Consider the following 22,065-nt stretch of genomic DNA (forward strand, 5'->3'; position numbering starts at 1 on the left):
AGACAGGTAGTCATTCTTCAATCTGAGTTTGTCTGTTGCCGTTTGCAATGAGAAGGAATTCAGTGTTAGTCGGGTTCACTTTTAGCTAGGCCGTTGACTTACAGTTCTGAAGAAAGGAGCGGTTGGCCTTAAGTTGACCACAGTTGTTGGTGGAGAAGGAGTCTTTGGTAGCGATGCATACCATTGGGGTATTGTTGGATCTTGATACTTTCATCAGTGAGGAGGACATCCATTCCAAGGCTTCATAAGGATTCAGAAAATGATGAGATGATGGGTCCTTTAAGCACACTACAGGTAACTGGTGCCTGCTGAGATTATTAAATGCCCAGTTGTATGGGCTAATTTTGCTTGAAAGGGTATGTGATAAATCAATACCATTAATTTTTCAATTTTCCAGGATGTTGGATAGGATTTAATCATCAGGACTTCCTTCTATGCCCTGATTGGCTGGCAGGAAGAAGGTGAGGTAACTTTGCTGTGCTTTTTGTGCCAACACTTCTTGTGGTAGAAATACCCTTCTGTGTTCTGACTGGCTGGCAGTGATAACATTTTCATCTGTATCTTCAAAATCTTGGGAGGTGTAGAAAAAAGTATTTTTGTACCCTGGTGGGCTTGAAAGGGTTGAGAATGTTCTCTGTGTCCTGAGTGGTTTAGGAAGGGCCAGGATTTCCTTCTGCGGCCTGAGTGGTTGTCCAGAGTCAAGAACCTTCTTCAGTGTATTGACTGCCTGGCTTAGGAACGGGGTAGGGAGATTAGATGATCTGACCTGGCTTTGAAATGCTCGAGATGATATTGATTACTTTTTATAAAGATGGTTGCGGGGAAATTTTTAACCGTATTGCGATTGGCTAGTAAGGGGTGGGAATGTCCATACCTGTTCTGATTGGCCGACAAATTATGGGAATTTTCTTCAGTTTCCTAATTGGTTGGAAAGGAATAATAAGAATTTCGTTATGAATTCTGATTACAGGTCAAGGTTTGGGAATTGCTTGTGTACCCAGACTGGCTGATGATGGTTGGAAATTCCACTGTGTCCGAGCTAATGGGCAAGACCTTTCCTCTGGATCATAATTCAGCACAACCGCATTCAGTGCCTTGTTTATTTTGCATGGCATTGTAGTTTAGTTTTCTTTTGTGTCTGGATTTTCCCTTGTAGGAAGGGTAATGTTAAGTAATCTTTGTGACGATTCTGCTTCTGAATTGAGTGTAATGCAGGGTAGCAAAACTGTTTTCACATTTATTATTGTAGCTCTCTAGGTTGAAACGTATACTATTATTTTACTGAAATACTATGCCTTTTTCCACAAGTTAACCAGGCTTTCAACTTCCTAGCTGAAGAGGTTGTATTTGATATACAAACCAGACACAAGCTTTTGAAGGAAAACACAAATTGTTTTTGATCTCATGACCGAGTGTCAGGCTACCTTTTTACAGGCAACAAAATCCACTTTTCCAGCTCTCCTACTTATGACTACATTGTTGTGTTTGGATCCACTTACAATTATGGAACAGGTTTTCATTCAATTTGCAGGTAAAACCTTAAACAATGAATGTCTTGGTTGCTCTTTCATCAAAGTCTTGGCACCAGAGCCAAAACACACCACTTGCTTCGCCAGTCGGCAGGGTTCTAAACAGCTATTTGTTGTGCGGCAGGTTTGATCCCTTGATTAACTAGGCGAGGTTTCAATGCCACTGCTGCTATTGCTAACACATCTGTGCTCAACAACAATCTGAAGTTGGGTGTATCCCGCCTCTCCGTCAGACTGGACTCTAACTGCTCACGATGTTCAATGCCGCCACTTACCACCTAACTGTCTTTCCTCTGCTCCTCCCTTAAACAACATAACAACAGAAGCACCACACCTACACTTTGCTCAAACATGAGCATGAAGTTTGCAACTAACATTACTAGTCAGCAATTCTTCGATAATCACTTGTAACCATGCTGTCTGGTGTGGCCATGAGCCAACATGTCAGTGCCCTATAAAGCTCAAGAAATCTAAATCCCTGACCAGTAGCAGCTCAGGGTCAAGCGTACGAACAGGATCGAAAGGCGCATGGGCAGTCCTGGGGTAGCACTAAGTCCAGCATGGTCCAGGGGAGTACTTCAGTGCTAGGAGGGGGCATAGCACAGCTTGCATGACTGCCTCCATCTGGGCTTTGGCTGACCCAGTAGGAAGTGTTAACATTCTACATGCAAACGTCACACGGTATCCTTAGTTCCGGTATTTTTTCCTTTAGAATGATAGGACATTAAATAGATTATGGAACTGATGAGCACTTTCTTTCCCTTCTATGGAGGAATAGTCCTTAATAGTCCGTAATTCTGTATATAAAAACAAGGAGGTGACACCTTAGCTTCCCTTAATGCAGAAAGGGAATGCCTGTGGAAGAACGTTTCAACTTTTACCCTACCCTCTTCAAAGGGTGTGATTCTCTGCTGTCGAGAATTACCAGCCAGGGGAATGCGAGGCAATGAGACGAAGCTGCTCGTTTGTTAGACATACTAAAGGAGACGAAAAGGCGCGAATCTGACCGAGCAGCACGCGCCGCGTCACGTGCTCCAACAGCGAAGCCGGCTCCTTCCAAGAGAGGCCAAGACGGAGGCGGGCCCGCTCCGCCCGTAAAATGTTAGCATAAGGGCATGAGTCACGCCGGTTCCGTGGGAAAGTAACATTCTCTACCTGCTGACAGCCTTACGTAACGCTGGCAAACAATGACACCGTGTTTTATTTGGACAGGTTGTCCGTTTTCTGAGTCAGTGTCCTCGTACGCTGTCTTTGCTTACAAAAAGATTTAATATATTTGTATTTATGACTAAACGTGGCTGTTTCCAGTAGAATCGCTGTATGGGTAAGGCAAACGACATTGATGGACGTCAGTGGAATGTTGGGTGCACTAAGTGTTCAACCCCCAGGGATCTTCGCCTGTTGTTTACAATCCCCATCAATATTATGTCCGGGGAGAGGCTGAGTGAAGTACGACAGAGGATTGTGAAACTAAAGACTGCAAGTACCAGCAGCAGGGCCAATGTAGGACCATTAAAACCGTCGCGAGGAAAGACTGCAAGTACCAAAATACACTGGGGTCTCTCCTGACCCAATGCCTGAATATCAAACCGGATGTGTGATAAACTACAGGTAGAAGCACACACTTGGGTCTCACTGGAACCAACAAAATACTATTAAATGGATATGCGACAGCATGCAAGTAGCAGCACGCACTAGGGTTTTATGGGACCAATACAAGAATATTAAAACTTATATGTGACAGACTGCAAGCACCGGAATTCACTGGGACCGGCGTTTTAATAAAATACTATTAAAATGGATATGACTCTTTCAGGTGTGTTAGGCTAATTAGTTTAATGGAAGTACACCAAGGCTACAACACCCAGGACTACAACTCCCAGGACTGAATGCAGAATGATGTGGTTATTATTAACAGATCAAATATGCCCGATACCAGGGGATGCAGATCAAAGACTCGCACTGTGCAGTCTCCTCCTCATAGCAGGCTGTTGATATAGGCCTCAAATTCACAATATAGAAGCCGTCCACATGTACCATTACGGTCATAACTGGTACAGTCTAAAAAACAGCAACAATTTAGAATGCTAAAACCAGGGCTCGAGTCGGGGGTACACGCAGGTACTCGGCGTCCCCCCACTCTTTTCACAGGGTGGCCACCATCCCCCCCTGCCAAGAAGTTGGGCCTCACAGAAATATGCTGAACTTGTCCCAGTGTAATTTTCAGACACCAGACAGGTTCAGCCGCACCTGCATGTTGCATGCTTTCCATTCCCAGCAGCCACATGCAGGGATCGAGGGAGCCTTTTTTTACCTCCAGTTGGGCCGAAGGTAAGGGGCCATCCGGCCTCCTTTTGTTTGTATATGCTGACTGGGGGCCGCCTGGAACCTTACATTTCAATGTAAATGCCACAGAGGGAAATAAAGGCACACAGCTTGCCTTCTCTTCACAGGTACTTAAGAGAGGCATGCTTTTGCCTTTGTTCTGTCCCTTAAAATAAATACAGAATGTAAGACTATCAGATGGGTTAGTCTGTCCCGGTATTTACACAAATAATTTAAATAGCACTATTTTATTTCTTTTAATGCGCTACGTCGTGACGTCATGTGCGTATTGTCTTACTTGGTCAGCCCCCCCACTTCTTTTTATAGGACTTGTGCCCTGGCGAAAGCTTTTTCCGAGGTGTCAAACCAGTGGATAAGGCACAAAGAGGTAGGTTGTAGAGCAAAGTTGCAATAATCCGGTGGCATGGGTTAGGCTGGGCATGCTACACACCCAGACCATACCCTGAAACTCACCAGGTGTTGCTGCTGATCATTTCTGGGTGTTGATTCCGATGACTAATACCAAGGGAGTGAAGGTTTCTCAAGCTGGACAGATAGAGGAGCATGAAAGAGAGTGCGCCAAGTGAGAATACACAGAACAAAGCATAAATGACATATACCTGAAGCTACAAGGTAGAATGAAAAGTGAAACTGAAATTGAAAATGCATTCACATAACGCTTACTACCCCCAGATGAGGCGATGAAGCACTTTCTGGCGAGTAGCAAGCTACCCAGAAGTTTAAAGTTAGCGGTCACTCCACTAGTTATTAGGATTAGTCTTGCACACCGAACGAAACGATTCTATATCTATATCCCAGTTTCTTTGTGCTACATTAATGACTTGGGTGTGATCAGTAGATGGGACTATGTGAGAAGCACACGGTTTCAGGAATTAATGGATAGTTAGGTTGCAGTGATATGGTTTAATAAAGAGAGATTAAGACAGGCATGCGATTTCGAGTAGTCTATAAACAGAAGCGGCATGCAGAAGGTAGAAGGGATGCGAAGTGAATTTAAAACAAGCACTGGCAAAGCCAACACGTCTCTGCAATGGGAGAGCTATTGACGTTAATGAAAATGTCTTTTAGCCATGTTGAACCTGGACTGAAAGCAGTCAACCAGCTGCTTTATTCCAAAGGGTCGCTCGATAAAACAGAGAAGCAAGCATAGTCCATAATGTCTGAAATCCAACGCTACACTTTCAGTGAAAAAGAAGGCAAAAACCAGCCCACACACTACCAAACGAAGGTCAAATCTAGCACTACCCCCAAATGAAAAAACAGGCCTATAATAATATTGAGCTTGTAGTCTTAGCTCTATGTCTGTGAGCAGCTGTCCTGTTTGGTTTTAAAGATCTGTTTATCCTGAGCCTTTAAAAAATATATTGGAACATGCACGTTTCTGGTTCTCCCCAAACTATATATAATAAGTAAGGGGAGAAGGTGTGGCCAGAGCTGCCGACTTTGGAACTAGGGAACCAGGTTTCAGTCTCGGCTCAATAGCCAGTAATTCCAGGCAAATCACTTAATCTCCCAGCGCCTATTAAAAAAGATGTTGAACACAAGCGAGGATGAGGGCAGGGGGGGGGACGGCCTAGGGGGCACAGGGGACCTATAGAAGAAACAGACAGGTGCCGGTGGGCGAGACAGAAAAAAAGCAACAGTGATGGGGGCTAGCAGGGGGGGAAAAGAAGTAACATGAATGGGGTGAGTGGCAAAAGAAAGGGGCGAGTGAATACAGATGCATTCGCATGGAGTATTTAAACACACTTAAAAAAAGTTTCTAGTTTTCCTCGAACTACATTTAATAAATAAGGGGAGAGGGTGTGGCCAGAGCTGACGACTTTAGAAGTGGGGAACCAGGTTCCAGTCTCGACGTCTGCTCAACATCCTGTGATTCTGGGCAAATCACTTAATCTCCCCATGCCCATTAATATTTTGTTTTTTAAAGGGGAACACAAGCAAAGGTGGGTGGGAGGGAGGGGAAAAGAAGCAACAGGGATGGGGCGGTGGGAGGGAGGGGAAAAGAAGCAACAGGGATGGGGTGGGAGGGAGGGGAAAAGAAGCAACAGGGATGGGGTGGGAGGGAGGGGAAAAGAAGCAACAGGGATGGGGTGGGTGGGAGGGGAAAAGAAGCAACAGGGATGGGGTGGGTGGGAGGGAGGGGAAAAGAAGCAACAGGGATGGGGTGGAATGGGGTGGGTGGGAGACGAAAAGAAGCAATGGGGCAACGGGGATGGGGTGGGTGGGAGGGGAAAAGAAGCAACGGGGATGGGGTGGGTGGGAGGGGATGGGGTGGGTGGAAGGGGAAAAGAAGCAACGGGGATGGGGTGGGTGGGAGGGGAAAAGAAGCAACGGGAATGGGGTGGGTGGGAGGGGAAAAGAAGCAACAGGGATGGGGTGGGAGGGAGGTAGGGGAAAAGAAGCAACAGGGATGGGGTGGGAGGGAGGGAGGGAGGGGAAAAGAAGCAACAAGGATGGGGTGGGTGGGAGGGGAAAAGAAGCAACAAGGATGGGGTGGGTGGGAGGGGAAAAGAAGCAACAAGGATGGGGTGGGTGGGAGGGGAAAAGAGCACCATGGATGGGGTGGGTGGGAGGGAGGGGAAAAGAGCAACAAGGATGGGGTGGGTGGGAGGGGAAAAGAGCAACAAGGATGGGGTGGGTGGGAGGGGAAAAGAGCAACAAGGATGGGGTGGGTGGGAGGGGAAAAGAGCAACAAGGATGGGGTGGGTGGGAGGAGAAAGGAGTGAGTGAAAATACAAGCACTCATATGGAGTGCTAAAACACAATTTAAAAAGTATCTCCAAAAACATGAACAGTGTTTAGACACAATTACTTAGTTCATGCTCTAGTGGAAGGCAAAACACAAGAAGAGGCATGATGCATGCATGCCATGACAAACAGAAGTGAAGGATAAGCGAGCACAGTTGAAACAAACAAATGGTAAGCCTATGGGCAGGCTGTAGCCCACTAACTGTAAACAACATGTCTCGAAGAGACAGCGTATACGCTGTCTAGCAAGAGGCCTAAAAAGCAGGCCCACTGGTCTATAAAACAAAATACATATGCAGTGCTAGACCTGGCACAAACACGTCAACAACGCACCATGTCCTATAACCCCCACCCTTTGGAATTCTCTGCCTCTATCAGATACATTCATGATTACTGGATCTTCAGAAGGGCTGTGAAGATTTGGTTATTTTCTCTCTAGGAGATCTCCCTTTCCGGTTGTGCCTTTTCCGATTCTAGGGCTTGGACGCCCCGTTGCTGGGGCAGCCATTCGCTCTACAAATATTTTAACATAACATAACTGTAACAGTACTAGAAAGCAGGGCAGGGGGGTTTCTCCTCCACAAAAGATAGGTTTTATTCCTCACCCTCTTCCCCTTAAATTCCACTTAGCACAAATTTTAGATGAAATTTAGAAACCTGTGCTTTGCTGAGGCAGCTACCAGCTGCTCGCATCTTTTTTTGTGTTAAAAAAGTCTCTTCTTTTGCGTGGTTTAGGGGTTACATTGTGAACTAATGAAAGAAATCGGAACGCGGCTTCGAATTCTGGCTCTACTGAAAGACCGTGGAACGTGGTTTACAATTCTGGCTCCACCGAGTGTCAACACATTGTGTGCTTTTAGACGAAATGGCACTATCTCTGTGTGTTGAAGCAGCCTTAAATGCTTTGTTCGGAAGCTCTTATAAACTGCTAAATACTGTCATTAAAAAGCTTCACATTTCACTATGCTTGGACGGAGTCCGAGGTAAACCGCTGGTCTTGTTGCGCACAGTGAACCTTGCAGACACAATATACCACCGAACCTGGAACAGGCAGTCGGCTGATGGCCTGTTGACTTGGGCTACCTGCATACTTACTCACCAGGTACAACTTCAGCTTAATTTTGGGGAAGGTCGTCGTGTGTACACATTGTCAGTTGTACATCTAGGACAAGAGGAGGTTTGAGTCCCGGCTACCACCTCGACGCACTGTAATCTTGGGAAAATAACACTTAATCTATGACTGATCAGTTCCCTTATCTGCCAGAGCTGGAAACGAATGAACACAAGCTTAATTCTAGTTATTACATTCAATAAAAATAGCGTGAAAAATATAAATAATTCTTTTATCACACTCCATAAGCCTTGCATTAATGGGAGTTATTAAACAGACAGGTATAGAGAAAGATAAGAAATGGCACATCGGTTGACGGTGAGGGGAGGAAAAAGGAGCAGACGGGAAGTGGGGTGAGGTAGTAGGGTGAGACAGAAAAGAAGCAATAGATATGGAGGGGCGGTGAGGAGGGGAAAGGAAGCAACTTAAATGTGGGGCGGGTGGGAGGGAAAGGAGTGAGTGAAAACACAACCACTTGTGTGGAGTGCCTAATCACAATTAAAAAGTAGCTCCAAAAACGGGAGCAGTGAATGGACACGAATACTTGGCCCATGCTCTAGGGGAGGAACAAGCACAAGAGGAGGCAAGACACATGCATGCCATGACCAACAGGAACAATGGATATGAGAGCGACGTTGAAGCAAACAAATGGTAAGCCTATGGGGGTGGCTGCAGCCCACTAACTACTGTTGTCAGTGAAATTGCTCTCCCCCCCTCGCAGCTCCACTATCAAGTGAGGCCTTCCCCCGAGCCCCTGCACTTTCAAGTGCTGGTGTTCGAGGCCCTCCTCCACCCGCAGGTTTTTCCTGCGCCTCATCCCTGGGGGTCCAGTGGACCGGTCTCCTTTCTCTCGCTCCGCTTTCTCTCCGTTTTCACTTGTTTTTCACAGATTTCAATCTCCCCCTTTTACTCTCCTTCTGTGTCTTTCCTCAGTTTTCTCTCGTTTTTTACTGATTTCAATCTCCCCCTTTCACTCCCCCGTGTGTCTCCTCCGTTTTCACTCGTTTTTTTACTGATTTCAATCTCCTCCTTTCACTCCCCCTCTGTGTCTTTCCTCCGTTTTCACTGATTTAATCTTCCCCTCTCACTCTCCTTCTGTGTCTTTCCCCCACTTTTCTTGCACCTTTCACTGCCTCATTTTCACTCATTCCTCTCTTTTTACCTTTTCTGCCAGTTTTTCCCCGCCGCTGCTGCCCCCGCGGCCCCTCCCCCCAGACCGACCGACGTGACCGGCCCAATCCAGCTCCCCTCCCCGCTTCCCAACTGTCCAGCCCTCCCCAACCCCCTACTTAATGGCAGCCACTGCGCGTCTGTGCAGCGGAAGTGGGCAGCAGGCGTGCCGCTGGCGCTCCGAAGGCACACCAAAGGCAAGCTCCTCTGCACCCGTCCGCGACCCGACCAGCGCCAGGAACCCTGGACCTCCTCAACGCCAACGCTACGACCCAGCGGCACTCCACGCTCTCAACCCAGGACGCAACAACAACTCCAAGCTAGCACCACCAGCCGACACCCACGGACCCTTCAGCTGTCACCGCTGCCGGCACACTTGCAGCACCTGCAGCACCGCCAAGACCACGGACCCAGCGCAACCCGCCCGCAAGACCACAACCCAACCGAAGACCCTGCAATGCATCCTCCTCAACGTCCGATCCCTTCACAAACACGGCACCGAAATCTGGGACCTCCTCGACAGCACCAGCCCTAATGTAGCGTTCTTCACCGAAACATGGACCAACACAACCTCAGGACCGGACATCGCCATTGCCATTCCCCAAGGATACAAGATCTTCAGGAAGGACTGCCCCACCCGCACGGGAGGAGGAATCGCCATCGTCCACAAATCCAACCTCTGCCTGAGCACACTCCCTGACGAGCCCACAGACCGGATGGGATCGTGACCAAACCCACACACTCAGCAGGACACACCCTCGACCCCCTCTTCACAACGGGTAACTCCACCACCTTCAGCCACACCACCGAACTTCCATGGACCGACCATCGATGCGTCCACTTCACCCTCAGAACACCCACCATCCACAGACACCTGCACCTGCTCCCACAAAGAAACTGGACCAGAATCACCGACGACCTGCTAACCTCATCACTCAGCAACTCCACCCCAACCATCGTGGAAAACGACGACCCCAACACCGCAGCCCGAACCCTGAACAGATGGATCTCCGACAGCACCAACACCATAGCCTCCCTCAAGAAAAACAACAACACCCATGCCAAGAAAGCCAGATGGTTTACCACCGAACTTCGAGAGTCCAGGCGCACTTTCTGCCGCCTCAAAAAGGCCTGGAGGACCACCAAATCCACAGAAGTCTACAACAACTTCAGAGCCGCCACCAATGCCCACCACCAAGTCATCAGAAAAACTAGGAAAAAAGCGATTGAAGACAGAATCTCCACTAACGCACACAACAGCAAAGAACTCTTCAACATCAAAGGAGTTCGGCCAACCCACCAGCGAGTCCACCGACATACCTCCCTCACAAGGCCTCTGCGAAAAACTCAGCACCTTTTTCCACCACAAAATCAAGAGCATCTACGACAACCTCAACAAAGACAACCAACACACTGAACGCTCACCAACCACCCCCGACACCCTGAAGCCAGCGATCAACAACTGGACAGCCCTCACCACCGAAGACACACTGAAGCTGATGAAGTCAACTCACTCCGGGGCCCCCACGGACCCCTGGCCCCACCATATTTTCAACAGAGCCGCCGACACCATCGCACCCATGCTCTGCCACACCATCGCTCCCTGGCAACCGCCACGTTCCCCGATGACTGGAAACACGCCGAGGTCATCCCCCTCCTGAAGAAACCCTCGGCGGACCCCACCGACCTCAAACTACAGACCCATCTCCCTGTTCCCATTCCCAGCGAGTCATCAAGAAAGCAATCAACAGCAAACTCGCCACATTCATCGAAGAGCACAACATCCTCGACTCCTCCCAATCCGGCTTCAGAAAAAGCCACAGTACGGAAACCGCCCTCCTCGCTGCAACAGACGACATCCGGACCCTACTGGACAAAGGAGAAACAGCAGCCCTCATCCTCCTCGACCTCTCAGCGGCGCTCGACACAGTCTCTCACCGCACCCTAATACGCAGACTCCACGACGCAGGGATCCAAGACAAGGCCCTCAACTGGATCTGCTCCTTCCTCTCGGCAGAACGCAGTGGGTCAGACTCCCCCCTTTCCTTTCCTTTCCTCTCCGACCCTACACCTACCACCAGCGGAGTCCCCAAGGGGTCCTCCCTCAACCCTACACTCTTCAATGTCTACATGGCTCCGCTCGCCCCCATCGTCAGAACCTACGGACTCAACATTGTGTCATACGCAGACGACACCCAACTCATCCTCTCCCTATCCAACGAACCCAATCCCGCCAGACACAATTTTCGAGAAGGCATGGAAGCCGCCGCCAAATGGATGAAAAACAGCTGCCTCCAACTAAATACCAACAAAACAGAAGTACTCATCATGTGCCCAAACCCGGACACATGGAATGATACCTGGTGGCCCCCAGCCCTCGGAAGCCCACCCATCCCCACGGACCACGCACGCAACCTGGGAATCATCCTGGACTCCGAGCTGAAAATGGACAGCCTGATCAACCCAGTCTCGTCCTCCTGCTTCCACACCCTCCGCCTCCTACATAAGACCTTCAAATGGATTCCCCTCAAACACAGAAAGACCGTCACTCACGCCCTGGTCACCAGCAGACTCGACTATGGCAACGCACTCTACGCCGGGATAAACAAAAACCTCACCCACAAGCAACAGAACATCCAGAACGCCGCCGCAAGACACTACCACATCTCCCAGCACCTGTGCACACTCCACTGGCTTCCCATCGTAGCTAGAGTCATATTCAAGATGCTCACCCACAAGGCCCTCCACAACACCTGACCAGTATACCTGAACAGCCGACTCAAATTCCACGCACCCAGAGGACCTTACGATCTGCCCAGCTCTCCTACGCTGTGGTCCCCCGCACCAGAAAGACCAGATCGGGAGGCCGCTCCTTCTCCTTCCTCGCAGCCCAAGCCTGGAACGCACTGCCGCTTCACCTCAGACAGACATCGCTTCCCATCTCCGCAAGAAACCTCAAAACCTGGCTCTTCGACAGACCCCCCCCCTTGATAGGCTGGAGCATGTTAACTCCCACCCCACCCAGCGCCTTGAGACCCTTAAGGGCGAGTAGTCGCACTTAACAAACGCCTAATTGATTGATTAAATAACGTCTCAAAGAGACAGAAAATGTGCTGTCTAGCTGAGACCTAATAAATAAAAGAGGGAAAAAATGAAAATTTAAGTCAAGGTTATTTTTTCATGCAGGGTTTTAGGAATATAGCAGGTGGAGATTTGGTTCGATAGCATGCATTCTGCGATGTAAACTTGTAGAAAGAAACAGCTTTAAATTCTGCCCCAAATGAATGTGGCTTTACCAATTGTTAATAGAGACACTTTAACATTCAAAGAGGTGACAGATACTTGCCTCACTGCAAAAAGTAACCCCAGTGCTTCTGGAGAGCCCTTTACAAGCGACCATCTAGCAGTTCAACATTTAATCACATCCCAACATCCAGAATTACCATTTGACACACCGTTGAGAAAGTTAGGGTGTAAATTGTTTGAGTCATGTGACATCTAGCTTTTGTGCAGATTGCCCCACTGTATGCAATTCAAGCAATACTTTCAGACCCAGAAATGACCCCATATGTGTACCAGCTAGAGCAGACTATCCACTACTATAAAGTGGCGTTATAGTTTATGCAAATCATTTTACACCATACATAATCTACACATATAAAGATATGTTATGTAAACACCTACCAACTTGATATATTACACAGCAGTTTATAAACATGTTGCAGTGGTCATCATAAGTAAATTCAGTACATCATTTATCTGACTCATCCATTACCTGGTACGAAGGTGCTGTCCTCTGCCTCCACTAGAAGAGCATCAGACCCCAGAGAACAGACACCGCGATATGCAGAATGAATGGGTCTGAGGTCACAGTAAGTCTCCAGTATCTCCCTTGCATCATAATGAATAAAGATATCTGATAGAGACTTCTAGTCGTAGATTACTTACCTTAGAATTACCCCATTATCCCCAGGTGTCAGACTGGGCCCAGACATTATTCGTGAGCAGTACCCCTGTGCACCAGTAGGTGGTATCATCGGCGCTGGACATGATGTGCACGGTGCCCATATAGGTGTCACTCCAGAGCAGCAACAATCTTGATCCCGGTCGAGAGGAAGGTCCCAGGATCGGTCGTGAAGCCATTCCAAGCGCACTTCGTCAAAGTCAAAGTCGTCCAAGCATTTGGGTAAGTCCTTCAAATGGAAGAACAAGAAGTCAAAGAGATCTTCGACTTCGCCCCATCCATGGAAGTCATCCGATGAAACAAGGAAAGGTCGGCATTGGAGGCCTGGCTCCGTGGTTAAGCCTGCTCCAGGTCCGAGTTTCCTGGAGCCAGAGTGACCCCACCCAAGTCCGTGAGTTTTATAAGACCCTGTACCTCATATTTGGGCAGCCCATCCGCGCTAGGGCACTCTTAGGCACTGTGGGTTCAGAAGGGGCTCTAGGGCTTGCCAGCAGGGACGGGCCACCCAAATAGGAGGTGGATGGCCTCATGAAATTCAGTTGGGCGGGGGTCGACCGTTGTATCATTCAGGCCCCTTGAATTCATGGACGCATCCGTAGCAGCGCCGGTCGAGCCACTTCAACCTACCCTGGCACCGGCTATATTGCTGACATCCCCGGCAGCGCAGTCCCCATATTCATCCCCGACTTTGGCACAGAGCCAGATGTATCAAATACTCATTTTGCGATTAACAAATAGTGATTGTTACCGCACCAGTATTTGGTAATCACAAAATGCTATGTATGTAAGGAATCACCAAAGATTTTGTGATTCTGTAATATTACGTAATAGCGATTCGGTAAATAGCGAATAGCTATTTGGTAATATTACTCCTCTCAACCCAGCTGTCTTAAGACGGCTGGTTTGAGAGCAAGTGCAGGCATCGAGTGCCCTCGGGAGCGCCGAGAGAGACCACTCCTACCAACCAGGGCACTGCTCACATCCTGGTTAACAGCACATGAGCAGGCCTGGCTTGGTCGAGGGAGTTTGCTGCGGCCTGCACTGCAGTTCCAGCAGACGAAGTCGGAGGAAGGAGGACGTCGTCAGGATCCGGTAAGTGCTTTGCTTTTTTATTTCGTTTACCTGCCCCCCCCCCCTCCCCCAATCCTCAGTAGATGCCAGCCACCACTGATCTTAGAGAAATGCTGCTACGCTGTACCATTGAACATAGGATGCTTGTTTCCGGTCCAGGGAGGACCTGGCTTGGCAGTTCGGGCTGGACTGTTTCCATGAGGCACAGGGTCAAGACTGATTTGCATATGGCCAGGTCTAAACTGGGTTGGCATGGTGAGCAAAAGAATGATGGATTTAACCCAGATCTCTCGACTGAGGGTAAATGTTTTGATTTGTTCTGCATTCCGTCCATCAATTGTGTGTCTTGTACCATTGAACATGGCACATAAAAGTGACCATCCCTCACTCGAAAAGTGTCTTACAAGAAAAGTAAGCCTACACTCGACGATTAATCAGAGGAACAGTAGTGAATCAGCAGGCATGGGCGCAAGAAGAATTGCATGAGCCACACTGAATCAATCCAGGAAGTACGCACACACTCCAAAGCCTTTGCAAACCATTGACACAGTATAATGTTTTCTTCATAAATCAGTGCTACAATTTAGTATTACAATTAGATACATTCAATGAAGTACGTTAATGTTGATGGAAATGTAGAGGCGTTGATAAATTCGTATTCCACTAACGCCATACAAATCAGTGAGCAAACAGCAATACTATCAAAATGAGAACAACAACAAGAGGGTAAGAATATTCACTACAGGCGTCTAAGGTTAGATCCAGGTGAGGCACACTTCCCTCCATACTGCCAATGACAAGCACAAGCCTAGGCAGTGGGCTCAATCATCCAGGTGCATCCAAAACAGAGGACTTGGTACCAGCACAATAGAGATGAATATCCAACCTGAACCAATAACTACAAAGGGAGCAGCATTCATTGGCCCCGAAATTATGGAAGCAGAGCTACGACAGGGCCACTGAAGAAAAAACATCACTGCATGACATACACTACAGGCAAACCAGGTCATCAAGGATAGTCAGTGATTCATTTCTCTGTCTTAAAAATGTGACGCATTCCAGGGGGACAAAACCACAGTTCTAAACAACAAGCATTTGTATTGCAATAGGTACCGCATTTACAACAATTTAAGCTATTGGCATTGAAAATGACAATGCCTTTTATTTATCTGTTTTTATAATTAACACATAAATAAAAGACATTGTCATTTACAATGCCAATAACTCAAACAATTGTAAATGCGAGGCCTATTTAATTTCAAAGAAGCAGCCATCATTTCCCGGGTTGCTTAGAAAGTGAAAGCACGCAGGCCGCGCTGAATGTTGCAGGAAAGCATGTGGTGCCTGCAGTAGAAGCAACTCATTAAAGAAAATAGTGCTTACAGAATAAATAATACATACTGTGTAACAACAGAAGTAAAAGGGCCAGTCCTAATGGGAGGTTACAAATGAAGACAAGGCAGTACTAAGAAGGGACTAACAAGCCTATTAACGAATCAGAAGCTAGCATTTATAAAGGACAATGACATAAGCCAATGTAAAATATGGGTAGAGCTTCAAGTACATACTCAAATACAGTATTCCTCACAGAGCAGCGCATGTGCCGCCAAGGCTAGACTAAAAAACAAAGCCAGTCGTTTCCAGAAAAAAACACCCGTGCCCTGCCCTCGTCCCTTGTAGAGGTCCGCTAATATTTTAGGCAGAAATCCAAACTGCAGGTAGTGATAGGCATTTTTCACAGATTTTTCACAATAGCAGTCACCTTAAAATACCCAAAAATCTAAAGTGAAGAAAAGTTTCCACATTTTCACCTCTGAAGTAATAGACGAGATGTAGGCTAGTATGTTTGCGTCCTTTCTTAACTGGTTCGTGGCGAACAAATTTGCACAAACTTTCTGACACGTTCTTGTGAGATGCAAAATCTTGTAGACTATTCTCCTGGCCTCCACTGTCTTGGACTGACTGCTATCTATGATGCTTCCTACTCTCAACACTTATTGTAAACTCAACAATAGGACTCGCTACCTTGTGCATTGGTCTGCAGACAGATAGCTATTTTGAAAACCTCTACAAAAACGGCTCGGTGAGATTAAAGTAACTGCTGACAACTTCTGTCATTTAGAGGTCACAATTTCTAATCAAGTAAAGACAAACTCATCATTCACTCTTCTGAGCTTGGTAAAATGTGTACATGTATATTGGGCTATAGTCACCTTTGGTATTTACAGTGCCCATGTGAAATGATACAAAAACCAAGTTATTGCTATTATATTACAAAATACACAATTAGTTCAGTCAACAGAAGGATAGATACATCAATTATAAGGTAATGCAGGAAGCCATACCTGGGAACAGGAATATCCCGACAAACGATTTCCATTTGCAGAAATTCAAGATAATCCAAATGGGATGGAGCGATACTAGAAAGAATTCCACCAAGAACGAGCATGGTAGGAAGTGATCCTCAGAGCACGAAATGACAAAAGACCTTAAGATGACATTGCGTTTGAAGGGCGCAAGCACGTCATCGCAAGCCATGTCCAAGTTCCAAAGACAAAATCCTCACAGTAGGCAAAAGTATTCGAAAATCCAGACACAATGGCGAATCCCCCAGATCTCCATATATCCTTTCATCCAAACAGGTTGTCCACAGGTCCAATCGTGTCCCAAGACGAAACCCATAATCTAGTAAAAAAAAGAGAGATGGTGGTCAAGGGCGCATGAAAAGAAAACACAACAGTGCATTCTGCTACGTAACTGTACCAAGACAACAACTAAGAGAAACCTGCCTGTTTCTTGGCTTTATTGAACATGGCCTTGGATTAGAACAAAGGAGCCTAACTCCAGTCATTGAGCACTAAATCGATCCAAGAACTTCATATCAACATGAGATCAATTTACGTGCAATGACCTCAGTGGGGATCACTGACATTGCGTTTATCCTGAAAATCTATCATGGCTTCGGTCCCCAAGTACCAATGCTGCACTGCCTCACTTTAGTATAGATGATTAAGTGCACACGTACATAATTGTATTGTTATAACTGCGCCTGTCATGTTAACCAGTCAATCTGAATTCAAGTTTCTCCTCATCTCAGAGATTGTTTTGCAGGTTTCTGTATAGATTTCATACACCGAATGCATCAGATTCATATCTGGGTTATGGGCACAATCTGTGCTTGACCCAGCTAGCGCTCATCACTTGCTGACTTTAAGCTTGACTTTAGTTAGGTTTGCACTGTAGAAATACAATATACATACACACATATACATTCATCTGTGTACAGTTTTATCAATAAGAGAGTTCGCGGTGGCACCACTATAGACAGATAAATGCAGTAGAGTGGTAGGACTCGGGAATACGACGGTTTGTCAAGCGATGTGTAACTCACTTGAGTAATGCAGGTGCAATCTGAAAAGGGGCAAAAGCTCTCTTTTGGTTTGCATTAATAATGGCCACTTTTACTGGTCAATGCAGAGATAAACATGGGCACAGAGTGCCCGTTTTTCTTGCTGCACCTATCGTTAGTTCGGTGTTAATTGTGCTTTTTCCTGAGTTGCAGTTGGGAGTTGCATCCGCTCTGAGTTTCTGCTAACACCAGGAGTAAAACGTAGAGCTATCTGGCAATAACTTGCACAAAAGGAGAGCTACTCCAATTTGTGCGTTACATGCCACCTATTTTTTTTCTGAAAGAGTGTTGTACAGAACACTCTCCGACCAGATAGTGCATATGAAATATTCACCCAGGAGGGTGTTCACCTGACTTTACTAATGTCATTAACCATCCGCTGTTGGTCCCCTCTCCTGTCTTAAATAAGTATGGATTCATGTTCTGATACCAAATAATCGTCTTTTCACACCAGCAGTCATTTAGAAAAGTGTCCAATCAGATACACCCAACACCATTTATGGGTATCAACCAATACTATGATTAATCTGCAACCAATGTAATGTGGTAAGATGAATGCGGCGTGCCCACGATTCCTACGGTCAATGATAAGACAGCCTTCGGCTTTGGCTAGGCACAGATCTTGCTTCTAGCACAGTAGTTCCCAAACATTTTACAACCACACCCCTCTTTTTAGAATGGCAGACTTTTGCGGCCCACCTAGCGGTTATAGACATGAGGACGGGTAATATTTGAATGTACCTAAAGCATTGTGGGGTAGCACATTATCATTTAGAGACAGCACATTTTCAATTGAGATGGCCACTAACTTTGCACAGACATACAGTTTCATTGATTAAACTATACAGCACTCAAATGATAATTACATTTTGGGTGTTGCAACAAAAAAAAAAAGGGCATCCTTTGATTGTCACATAAATCACTTTATAAAATCCTCTCACTTTGCAGTCAAAAGAAAGAAAAGTAAACATCAATCCCATGTTAGAAAAATAAGCTGCAACTTGTCAAAAGCCAACATTTGACCTCTGCGCTGAAGCACTGCAAATATGGCAAGATGCACACAGAATTTAAAAGGATTTTCGCTTATTGCGCAGACATTCCCAGCCCATCAAAAATCGTCTCGCGGCCCATTTTGGTAAACACTGTCTAGCTGTCTCCAGGCGCCATGTTTCTACAAACAGCCGCTCTACAGTCTCTGACTGCAATGTCCTTCTCGTCTTGAAGGTTATAGCACACTTTGGAGCAACCTTGGTGTTTACACTCACTGGTATCGAAAAATCGAAAAGAATAGATATAAAAAAAACTTCAGGGCTGGAAGAGGTGCGCAGTTTAAGACTGGGTGCTTCTGAAGTATTGGTGAGGCAGAGAGAACCAGCACCAGGAGTGAGTTGCCACTGCGAGGAGGCAAGTATGAGTGCATCTGTGTGTGTCCACGGTAACTGCACAGGATGCTGCCTTTCACTATCTATTTCACACACACACACACACTGACACAGGAGCTCCACTGCCTTGCCTGGCCGCACTATCCCGAAAACTTAACATGATAAAACATAAAAAATAAATGCACAGCAAACACATCTGTACACGAACCTGTGGGACAAGAGCCGAGCATCGGCTCACAGAGTTCTCGGGAGCGCCTTCTGTGTGGTCTATAGTGCATGTGATATACCGGGCACTTTATTAGGTCTCAGCTAGCGAAGGCTGCGCTTGCGCAGTCTCGCTTGCGAGATTTAACGTTTTTCAGTAGTGGAGCTTGAACCCGCCCCTCTTCTCCATTGGCTGGCCTCTTAAATGCTGGTCAGCCATTGGAGAAGAGCTTTGTCTGTCGAAACAAGCCCCGTCTTTTTCGGATTCGGGGGTGTGTTTTTTCGCTTCTCTCTCTTTTTTAAGCCCGTCCCTTTTACACTGCTGGGCGTGATTTTTTTTTTTTTTCCTTACAGGGACCTTCTCGTGTTTATTAGGTCTCGGCTACCGAAGGCTGCGCTTGTTGTTGATCCTTCGGGTCGAGTTTGCGCAATATAAATATGCGCACAAAAAAATAGGTGGCTTTGGAGAACGCTATTCGTGTCCTTTTGTTGGCGGGAAGTGCTTTGGTTCTGTTCTCATGGCGGCTCCCTCAGTCACAGGACGCGCGCACAGTTGATCGAGCCGAAGCCCACTGTGCCGAAGCCCGGCTTGAGAACGTCGAGGTCACGCTAACACACGGGTAAGTGAAAGCGGCCCACCACCACCCACAACAACCTCCTAATTATAGGGGCTGTTGTTTTTAATTTTGTGCTGCCGCTCCAGTCCTGTATCTGTTGCTCAGACGGCGGCTTCCTCCGTCCACTGTCCGCAGACCACCCCTTCTATCGTCCACAATTTGCAGTTCCCAGTCACACACCCTTTTCCATCCCTCGGCAGACCCCAGACCTTCCCGCCTGCTGTTCTCTGGTAGCCTCTCATAGGTGGCTTTGGAGAACGCTATTCGTGTCCTTTTGTTGGCGGGGAGTGCTTTGGTTCTGTTCTCACGGCGGCTCCCTCGGTCACAGGACAGGCGCACAGTTGATCGAGCCGAAGCCCACTGTGCCGAAGCCCGGCTTGAGAACGTCGAGGTCACGCTAACACACGGGTAAGTGAAAGCGGCCCGCCCCCGCCCACAACAACCTCCTAATTATAGGGGCTGTTTTTAATTTTGTGCTGCCGCTCCAGTCCTGTATCTGTCGCTCAGCCGGAGGCTTCCTCCGTCCACTGTCCGCAGACCAGCCCTTCTATTGTCCACAATTTGCAGTTCCCAGTCACACACCCTTTTCCGTCCCTCGGCAGACCCCAGACCTTCCCGCCTGCTGTTCTCTGGTAGCCTCTCTTCTCACTAACTCTGTACTCATCTCCCCTCACTGCCCACAGCAGATCTCCCTCCCATCCTCTTCAATGGGATCCTCCTGATCTCCTTTCCAGCCTCTTCTCACTAACTCTGTGCTCAGCCAACAGACCAGAGATCTCTCACCCATCCTCTTCTCAGCCTCTCTCCACAGTCCAGAGATCTCCTTCCCTCCCCTAACAATCCACTCCGGAGCCCGCAGGTCTCTCTTCTCACTCAGGATCTCTCTCAGCCCATCATCTGCCTCTGCTCACAGACCGTAGATCTCTCCCTTCCATTCTCGCTCCACAGTCGGCAGATCTTCCGCCCCGACTCGCACCTCCGGAGCCTGACGACCTCTTTCACATCTCACTCGGTGTCTGTCTACTCAGCCCCTCGTCTTCTGCCTCAGTCCACAGACCTCAGCTCTCACCCATCCTCTCTCCGCAGTCCACAGATCTTCTCTCCCATCCTCTTCCCAGCCTCTCTCCACCGTCTCCAGTCGCCCCTGCTCTGTTACCCTCCCTCCCAGCCTGACCGCTTCCCTGTCGTCCACACATTCCCCAGACATCTTTCACTTTTTTTGTTGTTGTTGTTGTTGCATATTTATATAGCGCGAACTCGACCCGAAGGTATTGGAGCGCTTTACACGAGCACCGTATTTACATTACACATTCAGGCACGGGGAGATTAAGTGATTTGCCCAGAATCACAGGATGTGGACGATGACCCCAAGGCTCAAACCCTGGTTTCCAACTCCAAAGTCGTCAGTCTAGCCGACGGACCTCATCCCCTCCACTTTCAATCTCTCTCTCGGTTCCTGCTGGTCCTCGCCAGGCCCCGCTCGTGGGGGTCAGCCCCACTGACAGGCGTGTCTCGCTCCTCGTGCAATGGCATCTATCCTCTCATAGAAGAGCTGGGTTCAGTTTAAGCCACCAAGTTTGGTCACCTAGGGGCTAAAAGCGTGTACAGATCAGAGAGCAACAACCCCCCTCCCCCCCCCCCCCCGAGCCACCACAACCGTGTGGCGGTTTCCGAAGTGCCAGTACCAGTTAAGGGGGTACTGGTCGAGGAACTCAAAACCATACACTTTGGGGGAGCGTGTAACAGGGCCCCGCATTTGCGTGGAAAAAGGATGTTCGCTAGCTATATTAGTCAGCAATACTTTATTTTTAAAGCAAAATTAATCCAATACATCTTTCAATAATAATGTTCATTTGTTGACAGTAAAAGGTTCCCAAACAATCTTAAAACGGTGTCCCTTTGACAAGTGGATCACGTATTCCCACACTGTGCACGCGGTGAATTTCCTCTCACAACAGTCATAGTGCCGGGAAAAAATATGACACTTTATTATCTTTGACACAGCAGCAGCGTGTGTGGGTTGCTCTATGTGAATAGCTCTGTGTAGGTGGCTTTGTGTGTGTGGGTGGCTTTGTGTGTGTGGCTCTGTGTGTGAGTGCAAATGCAATAGGTCTCGCATTTGAGAGAGATTAAGTTATTGCCATTGTAAATAACAATACAGTTTCTTTAAATGTTTTAAAAACCAAAACATAAACAAATATAATGTCATGAGCAATGCCAATAGCTCTAACTTTAACAATGCCGAGACCATTGCATTGTAAATGCTTGTTTTATTCTTTAGTCATTAGAGCTCAAATTGAACGACAGACTAGAAAGAGAAACACAGCAGTCTCATATCTCCTATGTGGGAAACATGTCCACACTAGGGGAGTGGATGTGGCAAGGGCTTGTCGTGGGGCCCAGGAGACACCTTTAGATGAGGACGAGGACCCTGGATGGTAAGGTGGGAAGAGAGAAGCAGCCATTGAGAGCTATACTAGAGTTTTGTTTCCTGAGGCTGGTATACTTTTC

At 47.4% G+C, this 22,065-nt stretch overlaps 1 protein-coding gene across 5 annotated transcripts in view; it reads right to left on the bottom strand.

Annotated features, from left to right (window-relative positions):
• Positions 1-22,065, bottom strand: part of LOC146830728 (uncharacterized) — a 435,729-nt gene that overhangs the window by 223,555 nt on the left and 190,109 nt on the right. For all 5 annotated transcript variants that reach the window (XR_014961478.1, XR_014961480.1, XR_014961479.1 and 2 more), the window contains one exon: positions 16,288-16,627. Coding sequence is in view for 1 of the 5 variants with exons in the window: in XM_085604947.1 (XP_085461073.1) it covers positions 16,467-16,627 (161 nt within the window). In the remaining 4 variants the exon portion in view is untranslated. The remainder of the gene's footprint in view (positions 1-16,287; positions 16,628-22,065) is intronic.

This window comes from Triturus cristatus, chromosome 5_1 (genome assembly GCF_964204655.1).
Source record: "Triturus cristatus chromosome 5_1, aTriCri1.1, whole genome shotgun sequence".
NCBI lineage: Eukaryota > Metazoa > Chordata > Amphibia > Caudata > Salamandridae > Triturus > Triturus cristatus.